Genomic DNA, 22520 nt, shown 5'->3' on the forward strand with positions numbered 1-22520 from the left:
CCTCCCAGCAGGGCCCACACCAGCTGGCATCACCCAGCCCTGCAGGAGTCACCGCACGTTAAAGCTGCTCTGACAGCTGGTTTAGGCCAGGGCCTAGTGCACCTGCCCCATGATCAGAATCCAAAGGACCCAGCCCTGTGCGCAACACTGATTCACCAGGAGCTGGCTCCCCGAGGAGGTTAGCTGAGCCTTCCTGCGATCAGGGACGGTCACTCCCACTGGACATCTGTCACAAGGACCCCTTCCTGTATAATGGCAATGACAGCGCAATTCATACATACTTATCATGGAGACACGGAAGGCCCCTAAAGGAAAAGCTACTGGGTTAACAGAGGTGCTGAGCCTTCAGAATGCAGAGGTACGTCCCTTAGGCTAAGAGGGCAGAGAGAGCAAACACGAACGTGGTGCGGACAGTGCTTTTCCAAGGCGTTTGAGCTGCAGAGTCTTCTCTCCAAATGAGAGCTCCAGTGGAATCCCACTGCTGAAGCAGACGAACGCAGGCTGCTCTGGTTGGAAGGCAGGGTGGGCCCCCGCCCTCCTCCTCCTTCCCCCCCACTTCTCTCCCTGCACAGCAGGAGGAGGCGGTGGTCCCTGCACGACCCACAGGAGCCCCTGGGCTTTCGTGGGGCAGTGAAAGAGGGGCACGCAAAGAAGCTGAATTGACGTGATATAATGAGGGGGTGCGCGCAGCGTTGGCCACCGCAGAGACCAGGGTCTGCTCCCCGGAGCCTCGCTCTGCTCCCTCTGCAACCATGTCTGACAAGCCCGATGGGGCTGTGTCCGAGACAGTCCTTAAGTCAGAACTGAAGACAGAAACACAAGGGGAAAAGAATCCACTGCCTTCAAAAGAAGCGACTGGACAGGAGCCGTGAGCAGGTGAGTTGTAATGAGGCGTGTGCGGCCAACACGCACTGTACCTGCCACGAGCCTTGCCTTTTTATTTTACTTCTAGCTGCTGAGCTGTGTAAGATGCAAAGAGGGTGGATCAAGTTTAAATGACTCTGCTGCCCCCTTTCACATCAAAGAATCAGGACTACCGACACGAAGCCTGAGCCTGCCTCTGCCATGTGCCGGTGCGGTTGGCAGGGAAGGAAAAAGAACCTGCATGTTGGTGGAGGTGGGAGTGGGGTGGAATCTAGAGTGAAAAGCAAGCTGGTCCAAGGTGTTCTGTGGCCTGTAAAATGCAGTTTAATCAGTGTGCCATTTTTTTTTGTTGTTAAAATGATTTTAATTATTGGAATGTACATTTTTAAAAATATGCAAATAAAAAGGTTTTGGTTTTTCATCTTTTCAGGGCTGCACCTGCGGCACATGGAAGTTCCCAGGCTAGGGGTGGAATCTGAGCTGCAGCTGCCAGCCTACACCTCAGCCGCAGCAACACGGGATCCGAGCCGTGTCTGTGACCGACACCACAGCTCATGGCAATGCTGGATCCTTAACCCACTGAGCAAGGCCAGGGATTGAACCCACGTCCTCATGTATACTGGTTGGGGCCATTACCACTAAGCCACCATGGGAACTCCGCAAATAAAAACGCTTTAAAACGTGAAAAAAAGAAAATGCAAAGAGAGGACGGCAACTCAACTTTAGGACCTTAAAGCCATGTGGCCAATACGTTCGTATATCAACAGTCCCACTGCTTTGTCTTTCTAGTCTGAGTTCTTAGCTTGATTTTCACGTATACGTGTTCATCACAGTTAGCACATTTCTGTAACACATCTCAAAATCTTTGTGGAATAAACTGGTGTCTGGACATGTGCACACAGTTCTAGGAGAGAAAGGCTGGCATGTTACACCGTCACAAGACATCCATGGGGTCCGGCTTGACTCGCTACAGGACCCAGCGTTCTGAAAGGTGCTATGGTATTTTACTGTGTTTTATGAACGCAGGTTTGAAGCAATCCAAGTGAGAACTAGATACACTCTGAAATGTATTCTGAGATTCTTGAGAAGAGCCTTAAAGAGAGGGTTCCTATAAGAAGGGTACCATCTCCCCTGAACAGTGAAAGGTATTCTTAATCCCACTTCCAAGACATGAAACAGAGATGGTCTCATTAGTCCCTTTACTTCTGCTGGTACATTTATTAGGAAGAGGAGTAATAATAAGTACTTTTCTAAGTGAGGCTTCTGGGAACATTTAAATTATAAAACAGCCTGCCGACATAAAAATACTGCTTTGTGTAAATCTGACTAAGGGTTATTAAAATTTCTTAAATTATCTACAGGAAAATAAAACATACACCTAAATTACCACCAATTTGAAAGACTCAGGAGAAAAAAAAATCTGAAATGCAAACAATCACAGTATATAATTTTTCTGATTTTTAAAGGAGTATTTATAGCTTGAAAGGGAAAGGCTGGTGAAACTCATGAAAATTAGGGAGTCGATTCTTTTCCTATTTCAGGAAAATTACAGTTCTTGGAGAAGACATTGAAAATGCGCTCTCTGATGACATATGAGCATTGTGTTAGGGCTTCTAAGGCCTCCCCCCCTTTTCACGTCTGAAAAGAGACACACATCTCTTTCAGTTGACGTTGAAGCATGGCCTTAATGACCTGGAAGGTGGTCAAGGGTCTGCAAACTACAGGCCAGGAACCAGGTCTATGAGATAGCCCGTTTCCCTCTGGCCAGAGCCTAGAATAATTTTTGCATTTCTAAAATATTTGAAAAAAAAATCAAAATAAGAAGACTCTCTCTCGAGACATGAAAAATATAAAGTTCAAACTTCAGGGCCGGTAAGGAAACTTTTCCTGGAACATGGTCACGTTCATCCATGGTCATGTTCACCCACGGTCTACGGCTGCCTTTCCTGCTATCTCAGCAGAGCTGCATGGGCCAGACCGAGATGGAATGACCCCAAAGCTGAACGTATTTACACAAGCCGGCCTTTTACAGACCTATTGGCCCTGACTTAAGAGACAGTGCCCCCACGCAGGCCCCTCGGAGTCCCTGGGCACGTGGTGGGAGAGAGGTACCTGGTTGAGATGGCGCAGGCATCCGTCAAGACGCTGGAGACAGCAGGAGCAGCACCGGAGCACGAAGCTCGACCAGGCACCAGCTTGACCACGCTGCTGGGATCAGGTTGAGAACCAAGGGAACAGAGTCAGAAGTGCCAGGAAAATGGAAAGTTGGCGGTTTCTGTGAACACATGCTGTTTCTACTTGGAGACCTGTGTGCCCGGAGAAGCAGGACAACGCCCACTCCGTTCTGCGGAAGGTCTCGTTTTGCACCTGCTACTCTTTCTGCGGAAGGTCTCGTTTTGCACCTGCTCCTCCTTCTGCTACATTCTATCATCACTACTGGTCACCAGCAGGCTTTCTCTCCTGCGGGCTCACCGTTAGAACTGTTGTTGTTTTCAGCAGAAAGGGAAGTGGGTTAGTCCATGTTTACTAGTAAAGGTGAACCAGACCTTCTGGTTCTAGTTAAGGGAACAAACAAACAAAATAATCTCTCTTCTCTTTCATTTTCCCCAGTGTCCGAAATTATAAACGTGCTCTTTCAAACCAAAGTTTATATTCATGAAAAATTCATATCCCAGAGACAACAAAATGAATGCATTATAAATACTGATTATGTGCCCACAAGAAAAAAAAAGATTCAAGTTTATTTACGTATTTATTTTGGAAATAAATCCTACAGTGAGACTCTCAGGGCTAAATTTCCAGGGATAAATTAGTCTTTTGAAATATAACTTGAGCCTGTGTATAACTCAAGAATGAATAACTGAACAAACTTGGGAGGTGGGAGGGGTGATTGAATGCATCTTACCCACTGCCCAGACACCCCCCTCAAAAAAAAAAAAAAAATCCCTGCAAACAATCCTGAAATAGTTCTCCAGGAGGACCCCAGGAATAACTCAGCCTTATATGGACATTTTCTTGTCCCAGTGTTAATTCAATGGGATGAAACTTGATCTGGATGCTTTTCAGCCTCGCGGTGGGTGAATGAGCCGTTTAATGTAAGAAGGACCTCACAGTGGCCGCGAGAAATGTTTAATTGTAGACACAGTACAGTCCCGAAAGGCTGTGGAGGAAGACCCCTTTTTTGCACCTAAGAAAGGACACATTTCTCCAACAGAGACATCACGAGAAGGGAGTTGGGCTCCTGGTCCTCATGGGATCCCAGGAGTGATAAATGACCTTTTAGAGCTCTGCCAGAGAGGCCGAACCACTGGGTGCTTTAAGATTTATGGAGGCTGTTTGACCAGAGAGTTTAAGGTATCTAGCTCTGGGGGGGATAGCTAGTTCCCCACTGCTCGTTAATTTATGATTATCTATCACTAAGGCATATGTGACATACATGCACATGCATAAATACATTTAACATATGTTAACTCTATGAACCTGTTCTTCAAGACATCCTTCTGCAAGTTTCCTAAGATTGAAGGATCAACTTCAAAATGCAGGAACCAGAATAGCTAGGTTTGTGCTGCATGTGGAAATGCCCAAGTCACCAGCCTGGAGCTCAGCAAAATTTCAACAGAAACACAAGAATATATTCTATGACCGGGGAACTGCTTAGCCTGCATTTCAGGATAAGGGAGCTAGATAATTTTAGGTGAAATGCAATCAATTGCTCCTAATTGATAAACTAATCTTAAATCTTGATTACGGACTTAAATATCAACGGTTCAGGTTTCTGCTTAAAAGAGCAAACAAAAACACTTCTAAAGCATAATTACCTAATTATGTAAAAAGCATAACACATGTAAAACCTTCCCAATTCACTCAGAGCACATACCTAGACCCAAAAGACCGGACGTATTTATGTCTGTGAAACTGCGACCCAGTCACCCATGCGGAGGTCGGGGTGTGGGAGATTAGCACTGGGTGAGAACAGAAAAGCTGGGGAAAATCCAACCTTCCCTTGTTTGGAGGCCGGGAACACCATGAGAACAGCTGTCTTCCTGGTGTTTTGGTTTCCACTGGCATTCATAACCAAATGTGCATGGAAATAAAAAGCAGCGAGGAGAGAAACCCCCAGGCACAAAAGCCCCACAGTTTTCCGTCTTTTGAGCTGAGACTCAGGTCAGCTTGCCCATTTCTCACTGGTAAGCATGTGTGCACGTGCATGCACGCACACACACACCAGCAACTTCCCATGGCACCCTCCAGGAAACACACAAGGCAGGGAATATTTTAGTATTAAAACAGAAACAAACACACGCTATTCTTATCTTTTAGTGTATTTTTCTTTTTTCTTTTTTTTTTAAAAAGCATGCATGATAAGTGTCTTAAAAAAACCTGTCTCAATTTCATCTTAGGAATTCCTCCTATTTCTCCAGCATTTAAATAAAAAGGACAAGCAGTTAACTCAGAACTAACTCGCCCTACCCTAATGCTGCCACCACGTTGGAGAAAACCCAACAAACTGAACTCTAAACAAAACAGGGACTGGGACAAAAAAATCTGCTGGGGGTGGGGGATGGGACCTGAAGAACACTGGGGCTTTCTGAAAGGCCACTGTCACAGGTCACATTCCTCTCCTGGGACTCAGAGTAGTTGGCCAGGGATTAACTTTTCTGCAAATTGGACGCGGGGCGCACATGTTTTAAGGTGCTGCCTTACCTTCTCCGGCAGAGCGTGAGAGAGGGACGTCAGAACGGCTCTCGGAATGCTCACCACAGGGATCAGCAGGGACCCCTTGACCACTGTTCCCTGATGGTAGCAGAAAAGAGTGGAGAGCGATGACAGGATCGGGTGATCAGGAGGGTCATTTTTATTTCTGGGACAAAGAAACACAAAAGAGAAAGCATTTAAGAAAACACTGCTTAGGGAGTTCCCTGGTGGCCTAGTGTGTTAAGGAGTCAGTGCTGTTGCTGCTACGGATAGGGTTGGATCCCTGGGAACTTTTTTTTTTGTCTTTTTACAGCTGCACCCGCGTCATATGGAGGTTCCCAGGCTAGGGGTCCAATCGGAGCTACAGCTGCTGGCCTACACCAGAGCCATAGCAACGTGGGATCCGAGCCGAGTCTGTGACCTACACCACAGCTCACAGCAACGGTGGATCCTTAACCCAGCGAGGCCAGGGATTGAACCCGCAACCTCATGGTTCCTAGTTGGATTTGTTTCTGTTGTGCCACCACAGGAACTCCCCTGGGAACCTTTTTTTTTAAACACCAGTATGAACTTTAGCTAGTCATACGGGAGAGTGCCAGGTGCCACACTACCTTGCTGACATGGATATAGCTTCTGATTTATTCCATTAACTTTATCAGAAAGATTTTCTCAAAAGAAAAAAAAAAAAAATCCAAAACCCTGAAGATGAGAGTACAAAATAACAAGTTTGGATATAAGATTAACATTCAGAAATCAGTCGCATTTCTGCATACTAACAACGAAATACTAGAAAAGGAATACAACAATACCTTTTAAAATTGCACCCCCAAAATCAAATACCTGGGAATACACCTGACCAAGGAAGTGAAAGATTTATATGCTGAGAACTATAGAACATTCATCAAGGAAATTAAAGAGGATTCAAAGAAATGGAAAGAGATTCCATGCTCCTGGGTTGGAAAAATTAGTATTGCAAAAATGGACATACTACCCAAAGCAATCTACAGATTCAATGCAATCCCTACCAAATTACCCATGACATTTTTCACAGAACTAGAACAAACAATCCAAAAATTTATATGCAACCACAAAAGACCCAGAATTGCCAAAGCAATCCTGAGGAACAAACACCAAGCAGGAGACCTAACTCTCTCAGACTTAGGGCACTATTACAGAGCCACAGTCATCCATACAGTGTGGTACTGGTACCAAAACAGACATACAGACCAATGGAACAGAACAGAGAACCCAGAAATAAACCCAGACACCTATGGTCAATTAATCTTTGACAAAGGAGGCAAAAATATAAAATAGGAAAAAGACAGCCTTTTCAGCAAGTGGTGCTGGGAAAATGGACAGCTGCATGTAAATCAATGAAACTGGAACACACCCTCACACCATGCACAAAAATAAAACTTGAAATGGATTAAAGACTTAAATGTAAGACAAGACACCATCAAACTCCTAGAAGAGAACATCGCAAAACATTCTCTGATATCAACCTTACAAGTGTTTCCTCAGGTCACTCTCCCAAGGCAACAGAAATAAAAGCAAAAATAAACCAATAGGACGTAATCAAATTGGCAAGCTTTTGCACAGCAAAGGAAACCAAAAAGAAAACAAAAAGACAACTTGCAGAATGGGAGAAAATAGTTTCAAATGATGCAACCAACAAGGGCTTAACCTCTAAAATATACAAACAATTTATACAACTCAACAGCAAAAAAGCCAACAAGCCAACGGAAAAATGGGCACAAGACCTGAATAGACATTTCTCCAAAGGGGATATACAGATAGCCAACAAGCACATGAAAAAATGTTCAACTTCACTGATTATTAGAGAAATGCAAACCAAAACTGCTATGAGGTACCACCTCACACCCGTCAGAATGCCCATCATTAACAAGTCCACAAATAACAAATGCTGTTGGGGGTGTGGAGAAAAGGGAACCCTCCTGCACTCTTGGTCGGAATGTAAGCTGGTACAACCACTATGGAGAACAGTATGGAGGTACCTTAGAAATCTATGCATAGAACTACCATATGACCTAGCAATCCCACTCTTGGGCATATGTCTGGACAAAACTTTCCCTGAAAAAGACACATGCACCCACATGTTCATTGTAGCACCATTCACAAGATGGAAACAACCCAAATGTCCATGGACAGATGAATGGATTGGGAAGAAGTGGTATATGCATACACAATGGACTACTACTCAGCCATAAAAAAGAACAAAATAATGCCATTTGCAGCAACACAGATGGAACTAGAGACTCTCCTACTGAGTGAAGTAAGTCAGGAAGAGAAAGACAAATACCATATGACATCACTTATATCTGGAATCTACTATATGGCACAAATGAACCTTTCCACAGAAAAGAAAATCATGGACTTGGAGAAGAGACTTGTGGTTGCCAAGGCGGAGGGGGAGGGAGTGGGATGGACTGGGAATTTGGGGTTAATAGATGCAAACTATTGCCTTTGGAATGGATAAGCAATGAGATCCTGCTGTGTAGCACTGGGGACTATGTTTAGTCACTTATGACAGAGCATGATAATGTGAGGAAAAAAATGTATATGTATATGTATAACTGGGTCACCTTGCTGTACAGCAGAAAATTGCCAGAACACTGCAAAGGAGCTATAATGGAAAAAAATAAAAATCATTATATATAAAACAAATTTTTTCCAATAACAGAAAAAGAAAAAAAACAAGTCTGGCTTTACAATAATGTGATGCTGCTGACATGTACATGTACTCACTCAGACCAAGTTGTTTGAGTAAGAGTCTTTGATACTTTTTTTTTTGTCTTTTTGTCTTTTTAGGGCTGTACCCCAGCATATGGAACTTCCTAGGCTAGGGGTCCAATCGGAGCTGTAGCCACTGGCCTACACCACAGCTCAGGGCAATGCCGGATCCTTAACCCACTGAGCGAGGCCAGGGATCGAACCCACAACCTCATGGTTCCTAGTCGGATTTGTTTCTGCTGTGCCACAATGGGAACTCTGATTCTTTGAGACTTTTAGATGGTATAAAAGAGGGTAACTTCACAGGCTTCTAGTCAGCATTTGCTCCTTGGACCATTAAGCTCAGTGCTGGTGAATGTCAATGAACAAATGCCCAGGGGAAAGGCATTTTGTAGGTACACGAAGGGGACAAAGCACAGAACTAACCGCTGGCCCGGGAACTTGTGCATACCCTGGGCCTGGCCAAAAAAAACCCCCCACTATTTACAAAGAAATACAAAACTTCTCTCTGGTTCAAATCGTCTCTGGTACCAACAGTTTAGAAAGCAGTGATGCCATTTGCATTTGGCAAAATCTTTTTACTCCTTGGTAGCTAAGGTTCAATGATTTCTTGGACTAAGTTCACTGCTTTTGGTGGCACTCAAGTGTTACGACATGGAAAAGAGAATTAAAAAGACAAAAAACAAAAAAACGATGAATTAAAATGAACGCGTTTTCCTCTTTACCACATCTACCAAACCTTTCAGTTGCACCTAGATCCCATGTTCATTTCAGAAGCTTAATTACGTAACATGCCCCAAGGTTTAAGCCACACGTGCATATGTAAACACTGCCAGTAAGAGCGCCACCGAATCACGTGACCGGGGCTGGCCACCAGAGAGCAGTGGGCTTGCAGGGAAGGGGGCGCGGTTCTGGCTCCTGAAATCCAGCGGATGCCTCCTCTGCTCTTTAAAGGTCACTTCACTGTGAATCACTTATGGGACTTGTCATGACACAGCTCCCAAGAATGCAAGAGTCCGTTTCACAGGCAGGAAAAAAAGGAGAAAACAAGAGAACGGGTACAGCCTTCAGCCCACCCCAAACCTTAGAGATAAAACAAGGGCAACCTCAGCCCCAGCCCTCGGCCCTCAGCCCTCGGCGGCCCGTTCCAGAAAATCAGGCCCTTTCCGAGAAGCTCCTTCACTGATTCCAAGTGAAGCTTGCTTTCTTCATAATGGATTATTCTACGGCTTGCTCGGGTTGCTAAGTCACCGCGAGTTAAGGCTTTGACAGGAGCCCAGTTTTGAGGGAGGAGAAGGAATGCGGCCAGAAATGTTTCAAGTGTTGGCAAGCGCTGTGTTTTGCTGTGACTTAAATCATGCAGGAAGGGAGAGAGAACCCTAAAGTAATATCGGGAGCAGAATAACTGCAATCCAGTTGTCCCACAGTGAGGGCGACGTGTGTCTCCACTCAATATTGTTGAAAATAGGAAATGCCAGGGAGTCTGTTCCTGATATGAATTCATTTAGATCTGATAAACTACAAGAGCGGCAGAGCCAGGAAAATCTGACACGTTTTTTCCTCTTCCTCAAATTTTTTAAAAGGAAGAATATTCACTTTCCCTTTCATGAGATTTATGGGCCTTTGGACATACTATGGTGCTTAGGCAGGGATGCAGGGAGAAGGGGGCGGGGCCTGCCTGCCATCGTAGACAAAGGATTCACAGGCCACTGCGAATGGGGCCTTGGGGGCCCCGCTGGTCCTCCAGGTCCTGAAGACTGGGGTTGGGCATCAGCCTTCTGAGGTTGGCCGGGATGGGATTCATCGTTTCAGGCAGGGGAGTGCCTGCACTGTCTCGGCTGCCTTTGTCCATGCTGCATCCTGATGATGAGTCTAGGGCTTGGCTAGAAGAAGAGGCAGAGGTTCCAGAAGCTGAGTTTCCATGTGATGGGAGAAAGCCTGAAAAGAAGGCCAGCTCCCAAAGCAAGCCAGTTTGCAGAGCTAGGATTACTCCATACCCTCCCTGAGAACTCAACACTGCCCACAGGTCCTGGTCAGTGCAGGGTCTTTGAGCCCCCACCTTCTCTTCCTAGACCCCTTTATGGTCAAAGGTAACATCGCCTTGTCACCCCTCCTCTGCTGCGAGTGTGGCTGGGCCTTCATCTCTGCTTCCGCCACAACCAGCAAAGCCTGCCTTCAGGCAGGGGATCTGATCACACCTGGTGAGGCTTAAACCAATGCTTCACCGTGTTCTGAGAATTGGCATTCAGGACCGCAGGGCAGCGAGGGGCCTGTCGGGCAGCTCGGTGATGGGCTTAGAAGGATGCTGGGGCCTCCCATCAGGCCAGGTGTCTCCAGGGAGTGCCGTGTGCTGAGCACCTTGCCCTGGCTTCTGTGGGTGGTGGCAGTAGGAAGACTTTGGGTCGTGTGAGATGGCAGGAGACTTCAGGATGCACCCAGCTTGCCCAGCTCCCCCTCTTTTAAACAAGTGGCTGTCCTGAGTGCCCGGGCCCTGTGTGATGGAGCCAGGGCCCCAGGACACCAGGCCAGCTCAAGTCGCTGGGCCAAGGGTTTAATGGTCCCGTCCATCAAGTCTGCATCTGTAATACCTTTGCGGTCAGAATATGTAACTTGCTTGGACAATGGGCGTAAGTCAAAGCCAGCAACTTCAGGGGCCCAGGGGCGGGTTGTAGCTCTGGTTAGATCCAGCCTAGTGCTCAGGAAGCACTCTAACAGTATGGAAAGTGACTTTTGTTCTGAGGCTCCTGGACAAGGACCAGCCGCACAGAATGGATGTTCTCCAGTGAAAATCCAGTCCTGAGCAAAGGCGCATGATCTGGTCCCTGCAGAGACTCTGTCTTTTCCTGATGAGTCTTCCAGAAAAACCCCTGCAAGATGGGATTGGGGGAGGGCTGTGGGGAAGCCGTGAGGTTCATCCTTCCAATCCCACAGAAAACCGGCAATCTTTGTTCTGGAGAACAGGTCCTGGGCAGCTCCTGTCGAGGTTAGGAAACACATCTGTCTCCCACCGGAACGCCGTCGGCTCAGCTGTGATCCGCTTCCTGACTTCTTCCTCGGCGAATCCGCAGCAGCTGGAAACCATCTTCTGCATATTTGCAGACTGTAAAGTTGTGCCTCCGTGGGTCCCTTCTCCAAACGGAGCACCCCTGGCTCTTTCCTGTAACACCACAGCCACATCCTTACGGCTCTTAGTTACCGGGCTTCCAGCAAATGGTTGTAAAGGGGAAATTATACAGGTTGCCCATGTCCCGGTCCTCGATGGTCTTTGGGTGAACTCCTCAGGCCTCTTACGGCTTAAACGAATGACAGAGATGAATGCGCTCCGGCTATATTTAATTCTCACCCCGGGAGCAGGCCTGAACGTGCGATTAAAGAATTGTGAACCCTGAGATAAGGAAAATCTTGGAGGTTTCAAAATCAGGCACACAGAAAACATGTGGAGCTCTTTAATGGTCTTACATGAAGAAGTGCTAAAAATAAATCATCTTGCATTTTAGTTTATTTTTATCAACTATGTGAAATATCTTAAAAAGTCAAGGACTACTGCTAGGAGTAACAGGAAAAACAGCAGTTTCCTTTCCCCACTGCTAATTTTTACTCCCTAGAGGTAATATTTTAGCTGTTTTCTTCTGGAACTCACTCTTACCTCTTTTTTTTTTTTTTTTTTTAAATGGTCTCACCCACGACACCTGGAAGTTCCTGGGCCAGGGACTGAAACCCCAGCTGCAGCTGTGACAACACCAGATCCTTAACCCATTGTTTCAGGGCCTGGATCAAATCCGTGTCTCCACATCAACCCCAGCTACTGCAGTCGGGTTCTTGACCCACTGTGCCGCAGCGTGAACTCCACCCTTACGCTGTAAATTACAACGATTTTACTGGTATCTCTTGCTCTTTCTGCCTCAGAGACGGTCTGCCGACTTCCCACTAAGGAAGCTGCTGGTGTCTTTCTCCTACCCAGCCCAAACACCCCAGCACACTCAATTTCCAACCCTCCCCCTTCTCATGATTACACTGAAATTGTAAATGTTTTCCTCCGAGCTTTACCGAGACATAATTGACACAGAACATTATGTATGGACGGAGTTGACACACTTCTGTGTTGGCAAGGTGCTTACTGCCATAGCCTGAGCTAACACCTCCATCCCCTTATAATTACCATTTCTTTTTTGCGGTGAGAACATTTCAGATCTTTTGGTAACTTTCAAGTATATAATGCAGTCTCAGAACCATAATCATCATGCTGTACATTAGATTCCCTGAACTTACTCAGCTTTAAACTGGAGGTCTGTACCTTTGAACCAATACCTCCCCTTTCTATGATCCCTCAGCCCTGGTAAATATCATTCGACTCTGTTCCTATAAGGCCAGCTTTTTTAGATTCCACACAGAAGTGATATCATCCAGTATTTGATTTTTTTATGACATACCGCTCTGCAGAATGCCCTCAAGGCCCATCCGTGTTGTTGCAAATGGCAAGATTTCCTTCTTTCTCATGGCGGAAAAATATTCCATTATATATACACCACCTCTTCTTTATCCATCCCCCTGTCAGTGGACACCTAGGTTGTTCCCATATCTTGGCTATTGTGAACAATGCTTCAAGGAACACGGGGGTGAAGATATTTTTTCAGATCCTTTCTTCATTTCCTTTGGATATATACCCAGAAGTGGGATTCCCGGGACAGTATGGCAGTTCTACTTTTAACTTTTATAGGGACTTCCATACGGTTACACACACCGTTTTCCATAATTGCTGTCTCTCTCCATCCTAGTCCACACTTGCTATCTGTGTTTAAAGTGTTATTGAAGCATCGTTGATTTATTTATTCTTACCATTAAATATTTTATATAGCATAATAAAAAGAATAACTTAACTGGTAAGAATAACAAAAATAATACACTCTCTGAAAATAAAATATAAAACGCATACATCGGTTAAAAAACAGTGTAACGATATAAACAGGTCCTCACAATTTGTTACATCTTATTGATTCTTCAATATAGGCATTACACTGTTCCAGGTGATGTGATAAACAAGACATTATAGACTTTACATTGTACCATGGAGAGAAATGGTTATTAACAATACAATTGTAGAACTGTATTATTTAATTGTACAGTTGCATTATTTAATTATAATTATCATAAGTTCTTTGATGGAGAGGAAATCAGAATCAGTTCTAAGAAGACTTCAGCATTCCAAGGATGACGTCAAATGACCCCCTTCGTGGTGGATTATGCGCTTATTGACTATGAGATGTATTTCTTCTTCAGCGACTCCTGAAGCTATAGTTGATTTATAATGTTGTGATAATTCATATCTCTTGTGGGTTTTTGCTTTTGTTTGTTCTTGCTTGTTGGGGCTGAATGTGCGGCATATGAAAGTTCCTAGGCTAGGGGCTGAATTGGAGCTACAGCTGCTGGCCCACACCGCAGCCACAGCCACGCCCATATCTGAGCTGCTTCTGCACCCTCACCACAGCTCCCAGCGGTGCCAGATACTTAGCCCCCTGAGCGAGGCCAAGGAGCGAACCTCATCCTCATGGTTCCTAGTCAGGTTCATGACTGCTGAGCCACAGCAGGAACTCCTCTCTGGTGTTTTGGGTGACAGCCATTCTACCAGGCATGAGGTGTTATCACACTGCAGTTCTCGTCAGCGTTTCCCTGATGGTCAGTGATGCTGACCACCTTTTTGCGTACCTGTTGGCCATTTGTATGTCTCTTCAAAAAATGTCTATTCAGTTCCTCTGCCAAACTTTTAACTGGATTTTTTTCTTTTTTTTGCTATTGAGTTGTATGGGTTCTTTATATATTATGGATATTAATGCTTCTCAGATATGATTTGTAAATATTTTCTCCCATTCCATAGGTTGCTTTTTCATTTTGTTGCTTTTTCTTTAACTGTGTAGAGCTTTATGCTTGATGTAGTCTCATTAATGTTTGCTTTTGTTGCTTATACTTTTGGTATCATATTCAAAAAATTGTTTCTAAGAACTGATGTCAAGGAGATTTTCCTTTATGTTTTCTTCTAGGAGTTTTATGGTTTCAGGTCTTATGTTTAAGTCTTTAAACCACTTTGAAAAAATTTTTGTGAATGGTGTAACATAGGGGTCTAATTTCATTCTTCTTCATGTGGTTATCCAGTTTCTCCAGAACTGTTTATTAAAGAGATTATCTCCTTTCCCCTTCCAGGATCTCAATTCTCTTCCATTGAGCTATGGGTCAGTTTTTTACACCAGCAATCATACTGTTTGGATTATTTTAGCTTTGTGGTATAGTTTGAAATCAGGAAGTGTGATGCTTCCACGTGGGCTCTTCTTTCTCAAGATTGCTTTGGCTATTTGGGATCTTTTGTGATTCCATACAAATTTTAGGATTTTTTTTCTATTTCTGTGGAAAATGTAATTGGAATTTTGATAGGGAATGCATTGAATCTATAGGTGGCTTTGGGTAATACAGATACTTTAACAATATTAATTCTTCTAATCCATGAACACAGGATATCTTTCCATTTGTTTGTGTCTTTCATTTCTTTCATCAGAGTCTTACAGTTTTCGGTACACAGATCCTTCATCTCCTTGGTTAAATTTAATCCTCAGTATTTTGTTGTCAATGCTGTTGTGAATGGGATGGTTTTCTTTATTTTCAGATTTTTTGTTGTTGGAGTATAGAAATGCAACTGTTTTCTTCATAAAGTTGTATCCTGCAACTTTACTGAATTCATTGATTAGTCTAACAATTTTGGGGCGGGGGAGTCTTTAGGGTTTTCTATATTTAAGATCATGCCATCTGCAAACAAAAACAATTCTACTTCTTCCCTTCTGATTTAGATGCATTTTTTTCTTTTGCTCACTTGGTTGTTCTGGCTAGGACCTCCCAATACTATGTTGAACAGAAATGGTAAGAATTGGGCACTCCTGTCTTGTTCCTAATCTTAAAGAAAAAACTTTTACTCTTTCACCATTGAGTATGTTTTAATGCTTAGCGTTTACATAATCAGTACATAAATAATATTCACAACTGATCCAAGGAGTGTATTCTGATTATATTTCCTTTTCTATGCAACTTCTGTTTTTTCCTGAGGTTAATAATTAATTGTTTCATGGTTTTTCTTTGCTTGGTTTTCCATGGGCTTCACCAAATGCTTCACAGAAGTATAAAATCTTTTCTCTACATGTTTGAACACATCTGATATTTTCTCAGTTTCCTTTTTTTTCCCCCTTGGAGACATTCCTGCTGGAGCCCACTGTTCTTCTGCTCCTCCATGGACTGGATGTTTTCTACACTTGATCAATATGTACCCTCCTGGGAATATCCTTTTCTTCTTCACTGTGCTAGAGCACTCTTCCTGAAACTCATATCTTCCTCCTTGGCTTACTTAGTTTTAGTGGAAAAAAGGATGTGGGGAGAAAATCTGTTGGGATGTTAACATGAACAGGACTTTATTCCTCTTTACCCTTGGCTGACAGTATGAATAGGTATAGAATTCTAGGTTGGAAATAATCCTTCCTTAGACTTTTGACAGCCTTGTCCTGCTGTCCTCCCGGTTTAGAGTTGCTGTTGAACATCAGACCCCATTCTGGTTCTTTTTAAATTGAATTGCATTTTAATTGAAGTAGACACCTACAGTCAATTAATCTTTGACAAAGGAGGCAAAAATATAAAATAGGAAAAACACAGCCTTTTCAGCAAGTGGTGCTGGGAAAACTGGACAGCTGCATGTAAATCAATGAAACTAGAACGCACCCACACACCATGCCTGAAAATAACTCAAAATGGCTTTGACTTAACGTAAGACAGGACACCATCAAACTCCTAGAAGAGAACATCAGCAAAACATCCTCTGACATCAACCTTTCAAGTCTTTCCTCAGGTCACTCTCCCAAGGCAACAGAAATAAAAGCAAAAATAAACAGAAATAAAAAGAAATGGGACCTCATCAAACTGACAAGCTTTTGCACAGCAAAGGAAACCATAAAAAAAAAAAAAAGACAACTTATGGAATGGGAGAAAATAGCTTCGAATGATGCAACTGACAAGGGCTTAACCTCTAAAATATACAAACAATTTATACAACTCAACAGCAAAAAAGCCAACAAGCCAACGGAAAAATGGGCACAAGACCTGAATAGACATTTCTCCAAAGGGGATATACAGATAGCCAACAAGCACATGAAAAAATGTTCAACATCACTGATTATTAGAGAAATGCAAACCAAAACTGCTATGAGGTACCACCTCACACCCGTCAGAATGCCCATCATTAACAAGTCCACAAATAACAAATGCTGTTGGGGGTGTGGAGAAAAGGGAACCCTCCTGCACTCTTGGTCGGAATGTAAGCTGGTACAACCACTATGGAGAACAGTATGGAGGTACCTTAGAAATCTATGCATAGAACTACCATAAGACCTAGCAATCCCACTCTTGGGCATATGTCTGGACAAAACTTTCCCTGAAAACGACACATGCACCCACATGTTCATTGTAGCACCATTCACAAGAGCCAAGAGATGGAAACAACCCAAATGTCCATCGACAGATGAATGGATTGGGAAGAAGTGGTATATGCATACACAATGGACTACTACTCAGCCATAAAAAAGAACAAAATAATGCCATTTGGAGCAACATAGATGGAACTAGAGACTCTCCTACTGAGTGAAGTAAGTCAGGAAGAGAAAGACAAATACCATATGATATCACTTATATCTGGAATCTACTATATAGCACAAATGAACCTTTCCACAGAAAAGAAAATCATGGACATGGAGAAGAGACTTGTGGTTGCCAAGGCGGAGGGGGAGGGAGTGGGATGGACTGGGAATTTGGGGTTAATAGATGCAAACTATTGCCTTTGGAATGGATAAGCAATGAGATCCTGCTGTGTCGCACTGGGAACTATATCTAGTCAGTTATGACAGAGCATGATAATGTGAGAAAAAAGAATGTATATATGTATGTGTAACTGGGTCACTATGTTGTATAGTGGAAAACTGACAGAACACTGTAAACCAGCTATAATGGAAAAAATAAAAATCATTATAAAATTTTTAATTGAAATACATATGATTTACAATATTATATTAGTTTTAAGCATACAACATAGTGATTCAATATTTTATCGATTATACTCCATTTATGTTATTATAAAACATTGGCTATATTTTATGTGCTGTAGGATATATCCTTGTAGCCTACTTATTTTACACATAATAGTTTGTACTTAATCCCATAACCCATCTTACTCCTCTCCCCTTCCCTTTCCTGATAGCCACTAGTTTGTTCTCTGTATCTGTAAGTCTGTTTCTAACAGTTATATTCATTATTTTATTTTTCATATTATAGATATGTGATAACATACAATATTTGCCTTTCTCTAAATTATTTCACTAAGCATAATGCCCTCCAGGTCCACCATATTGTTGTTGTTTTATTATGGCTAATATTCCATTGTGTGTGTGTGTGCACGTGTTTATATATCTTCTTTACTTATTCATATGTTTCTGGACACTTAGGTTGCTTCCATATCTTGGCTGTTGTAAATAATGCTGCCTGAACATTGGGATATATATATCTTTTCAAATTAGTGTTTTCATTTTCTTTGGATATATACCCCACAGTGGAATTGTGAGTCATATAGTAGTTCTATTTTTAGTTTTTTAAAGAGCCTCCATACTTTTTTTCCATAGTGGCTGCATCAATTTACATTCCCACCAACAGTGTACTTGGGTTTTCTTTTCTCCACATCCTTACCAACATTTATCATTTGTGGTCTTTTTGACAACAGCCATTCTGAGTGTTGTGAGATGATATCTCACTGTGGTTTTGATTTGCATTTCTCTGATGACTAGAGATGTTGAGCATCGTTTCATGTGCCTGATGGCCATCTGTATGTCTTCTTTGGAAGAATGTTTATTTAGGTCATCTGCCCATTTTTAAACTTTTTTTTTTATATTGAATTGTATGAATTCTTGATATATTTTGGATATTAACTTTTTATCAGTCATAGGATCTGCAAATATTTCTCCTGTTCAGTAGGTTGTCTTTTCATTTTATTTCCTTTGCTGTGCAGAAGCTTTTAAGTCTAATTAGGTCCCCTTTGTTTATTTTTGCTTTTGTCTCCTTCCTCTGAGGAGACAGATCCAAAAAAATACATATTATTACAACTTATGTCAGAGTGTTATGCCTATGGTTTCTTCTAGAAGTTTTATGGTTTCCAGTCTTACATTTGGATTTTTAATCCATTCTGAGTTTATTTTTGCTATGGTATGAAAAAAATGTTCTAATTTCATTCTCTGACATCTTGTTGTCCAGTTTTCCCAGCACCAATTATCAGAGACTCTCTTTTCCCCATTGTATAGTGCCTCCTTTGTCATAGATGAATTGACCATAAGTGCATGGGTTTATTTCTAGGCTTTCTGTTTTGTTCCATTGAACTATATATCCATTTTTGTGCCATCGTAGCTTTGTAGTTTTAACTACTGTAGTTTTGTAGTATAATCTGAAGTCAGGAGTGTGATACCTCCAGCTTTGTTCTTTTTTTCCAAGAGTACTCTGGCTATTTTGGATTTTTGGTGGTTCCATATAAATTTTAGGGTTATTTGTTCTAGTTCTATGAAAAATGTCACGGATATTTTGATAGGAATTGCATTAAAGCTGTAGATTGCTTCGGGCAGTATGGACATTTTAACAATATTAATTCTTCCAACCCATGAACACAGGATATCTTTCCATTTCTTTGTATCAGTTTCAATTTCCTTCAGTGTTTTATAGTTTCAGAATATAGGTCTTTTACCCATTCTAGTTCTTCTTCTAGCCTGTGATCTGTTTTTCTCTCTAAAATTTCTGGGATCTTCTCTTTACTCATGTCCTCTAGCTCTGGGAAAGTTTGTTAATTTCTTCCCTTCTTTCTCCTTTGTTCTCTATTTCTGGAACTCCTACTAGTCAGCTGCTGAGTGTCCTATATTATCCTTTAACTTGTGAATCTCTCCTATTTTCCATCTCTTTTTGTATTACCTTCTAGAAGAGTTCTTCAACTTTATATTTTAATCCTCTAATAGAAAATCTTCACCTTTGCAATCATATTTTTAATTACAAAGAGGTACTTCTTGTTCTTTCACAATTTTTTTTTTTTGGTTCTTACTTTATGGAATTTAAGTAAGAATTTCTTGGTTCTTTGAGTATATTATAACTGTTGTTGGTGGTGTTTTTTTTGTTGTTGTTTGTTTGTTTGTTTGCAGTTTCTTTCTGCCACCTGCATTGTACCTATTTTCCCTAAACTATTTTTGTTTGTTTTGTTCATTTTGATCTTTTTCTTTCACTAAAGACTTCCTCAAATATTTAATAATTACTGGTTACCAGTTCATATTTAAGAGTGAGACACTGAAGAGTGAGTTGGAGTTTCTATGCAAGGGTGACTGTTGACTGGTGACTGTTGACTGGTTTTACTAGCTGGTTCAGAGTCAGGGAACCAGGTCATTTCATTGGGAGACCCCCACATGGCACCACCTGTAGGTCTTTTCTTCGGATTAGACAATTTATCCAAAGAAGAATCCAATAATCTCCTGCTTGGCTGTCCACATCCTAGGGGCTGAGGTGTGGAGTGCAGCTTGGTAGTAGGTAGAATACTATTCAGTATTTAGACTTTTACTCACTTCCCCTTCTTTCAGTACAGAGCCTTGCTCCAGCCTCAGCTGTGCCAGGTGCTACACATCCAGACCCTCTCTGATGACCTCTCCAGAGAGCAAAGCTCCCGTCTCCTGCTGGTGCAGAGGAGGGCCCTGGGAAGATCCTCAACTCATCTCTGGAAGCACATTTTACACTCAAATTCCTGAGCCTCTCTAGGTTTCTGTGGCTCAAACCAGCCTCCTCTCCCCCGGAACACACAGAGATGAACGTTTCTAGGTTTCTCCAGTCTGCTCAGAGTCATTACTCACCCATCCTCTCTTCAGCTTTCAAGGCTTGGATGATGCTTCTTATCTGCCATCATGGCCTCTGTTTCCTGCTGCCGTTGCATGTTTATGCTTTTTTTTGTTCTTTCATGATTTGGGAAGAGGCGTTGGAATGGGAGGAGGGTTAGGGCGGTACATGGATACACTTCACTGGAAGTTAAGTCAAAAGCCCTCATTGAAAATGCTTTGATTTTGTGGTTCTAAAATTGTCCAAAATCACTGCTGTCAGAGGGATGTGACCTGCTGTTAGAATAATCTTTGCTCCTCTACTCAGGAGCAAGCAGCACACACCACCCCCCTCCAGCGGCTTGAAGGTTCTCAGTGCCAAGGGCTCCAGGCCTCTGGGCATCCTACAGGGTCTCTAATGATGGAGGTGCCCCAAAAGCCCCTCTTAATAAAACCCACAGTGCTCCTTATCTTTGGGAGATAATTGCTCTAGGGCGTGAATCATCCCTGGTTGACTTTGTTGCCCCCACAAACCCTCTTGTTTTTTCTACTCATTTAGTCTGAGAGATTAGAGGAGGAACAGCCCATCGGGAGTAAACTTCCTGTTCTAAGTCTGACCCTGTCATTGTACTGGCTGTGCTCGTCTTGTCTGTGGTTTTATCTTTGCCCCATGGAGAGTCATACACACACAAGGGGTAAAGGGTTGAGGTTGCGTGTGTGTGCATTTACACTTCTGTCCTCCATTATCTCATCAAGACAATGGAGGGTAAACACTTAAGTACTATACTGAACGGAGAAGCAAGTAATTAATTCACTCGTATTTAACTATATGAACACAAATGATATTTTAAAGTCACATACAATTCCCTTCGGATTTCAAATTATTTTCTAAGCAAATATTCTCATTTCATATGGGATAAGATGATACTCATAGAATTTACTGAAGTGTGTTCCAAACAGATGAGTAAGTTTGTAAAGACTGAAGTCAGTAGAACGGATATTGACAGAGGAGTCAACCCTTCCCATGTCTTTCAATTCTAAGCAGGATGATTACTTCCCTATTTGGCTTCCTTCTGGATTTTCTTTTTCTTTCTTTCTTTCTTTCTTTTCTTTCTTTGTTTCTTCCTTCCCTCCCTCCTTTCTTTCTTTCTTCCTTCCTTCCTTCTTTCCTTTCCCTTTCCTTTCCTTTCCTTCCTCCCTTCCTTCCTTCTTCTTTTCTTTCTCCCTCTCTCTTTTTTTGGTGTGTGTTTTTCTAGGGCCACACCCGCAGCATATGGAGGTTCCCAGGCTAGGGGTCAAATCGGAGCTACAGCTGCCAGCCTACACCACAGCCACAGCAATGCAGGATCCAAGCCGTGTCTGTGACCTACACCACAGCTCACGGCAACACCAGATCCTTAACCCACTGAGTGAGGCCAGGGGTTGAACCTACGTCCTCATGGATACTAGTGAGGTTCATTTTTGCTGAGCTGGGATGGGAACTCCCTGGATTTTCTAACTTAACACAGAAGAGGCTGGAAATGTGATAGATTTTAGACATAACACTTTACTGCCGAATGAGTACCCTGCCTATTGGAGCACAGTCTCCTGCTCTGGCCAATCCCGTTTGGAGGGGTTACGCCAAAGCTCTAAATCGTCTTTGAGATACACAACATGAAGCACACAGACAAACCAATAAGAGCAGCCCGCTAGACCTACCTGTTGAAATAACACGTAACCACTGCCCCAGCTATGGTCATCTGCTGGCACACCAGAATGAATTCGCTAGTCCAGATGAGGCCAATTAAATGGTACCACCACATATACCGAATGCCCGAAAGAGGCTTATATTCCACTTGGCCGCCTTCGACAACTTGTGCAGCTCCTAAAGTTTAAAACACAAACATATTTTACACCTGCTTTCCTAAACCTGGAAGAAGATTCAACGGGCCATGCTGCCTCGTGCCTGGGCATTACATGAAACACAGATGCCAAAGTCAAGCTTGAAGCACCCACCATAATTTAAGACCCTCACAGCAAAAGTAAAAATTGAGAACTTACGTTGTATTTAACTTATGGATAATGTCAACAGGGATACTTACGATGACTGAGTGGTAGGCAATTTGCAAGACATCTGATCCTTACTCTAATACTCACCCCACTTTACAGATGTGAAAACTGAGGTTTGGAAGAGTCAAGCAACTGCTGCAAAGTCTCACTGCTCATGATCCATGGAGGGAGAATGTACGCCTGGGCACAATGGACTCTAAAACCCATGGTCATTCCACCACACCACCTTGTGATTCCAACAAAACTTATGTTGATGAA

General features: G+C 42.8%; 1 protein-coding gene across 6 annotated transcripts in view; it reads right to left on the reverse strand.

Moving 5' to 3' along the window:
- Positions 1-22520, reverse strand: part of SLC44A3 (solute carrier family 44 member 3) — a 101287-nt gene that overhangs the window by 33961 nt on the left and 44806 nt on the right. For 4 of the 6 annotated variants that reach the window (XM_047785241.1, XM_047785246.1, XM_047785244.1 and 1 more), the window contains exons 10-12: positions 21912-22077; positions 5569-5725; positions 2977-3072 (exon numbers count right to left, since the gene is read on the reverse strand). In XM_047785241.1, coding sequence (XP_047641197.1) covers positions 2977-3072; positions 5569-5725; positions 21912-22077 — 419 coding nt within the window. The remainder of the gene's footprint in view (positions 1-2976; positions 3073-5568; positions 5726-21911; positions 22078-22520) is intronic. The other 2 variants (XM_047785242.1, XM_047785245.1) reach the window with 1 other exon arrangement.

Source organism: Phacochoerus africanus, chromosome 6 (genome assembly GCF_016906955.1).
Source record: "Phacochoerus africanus isolate WHEZ1 chromosome 6, ROS_Pafr_v1, whole genome shotgun sequence".
Classification (NCBI taxonomy): domain Eukaryota; kingdom Metazoa; phylum Chordata; class Mammalia; order Artiodactyla; family Suidae; genus Phacochoerus; species Phacochoerus africanus.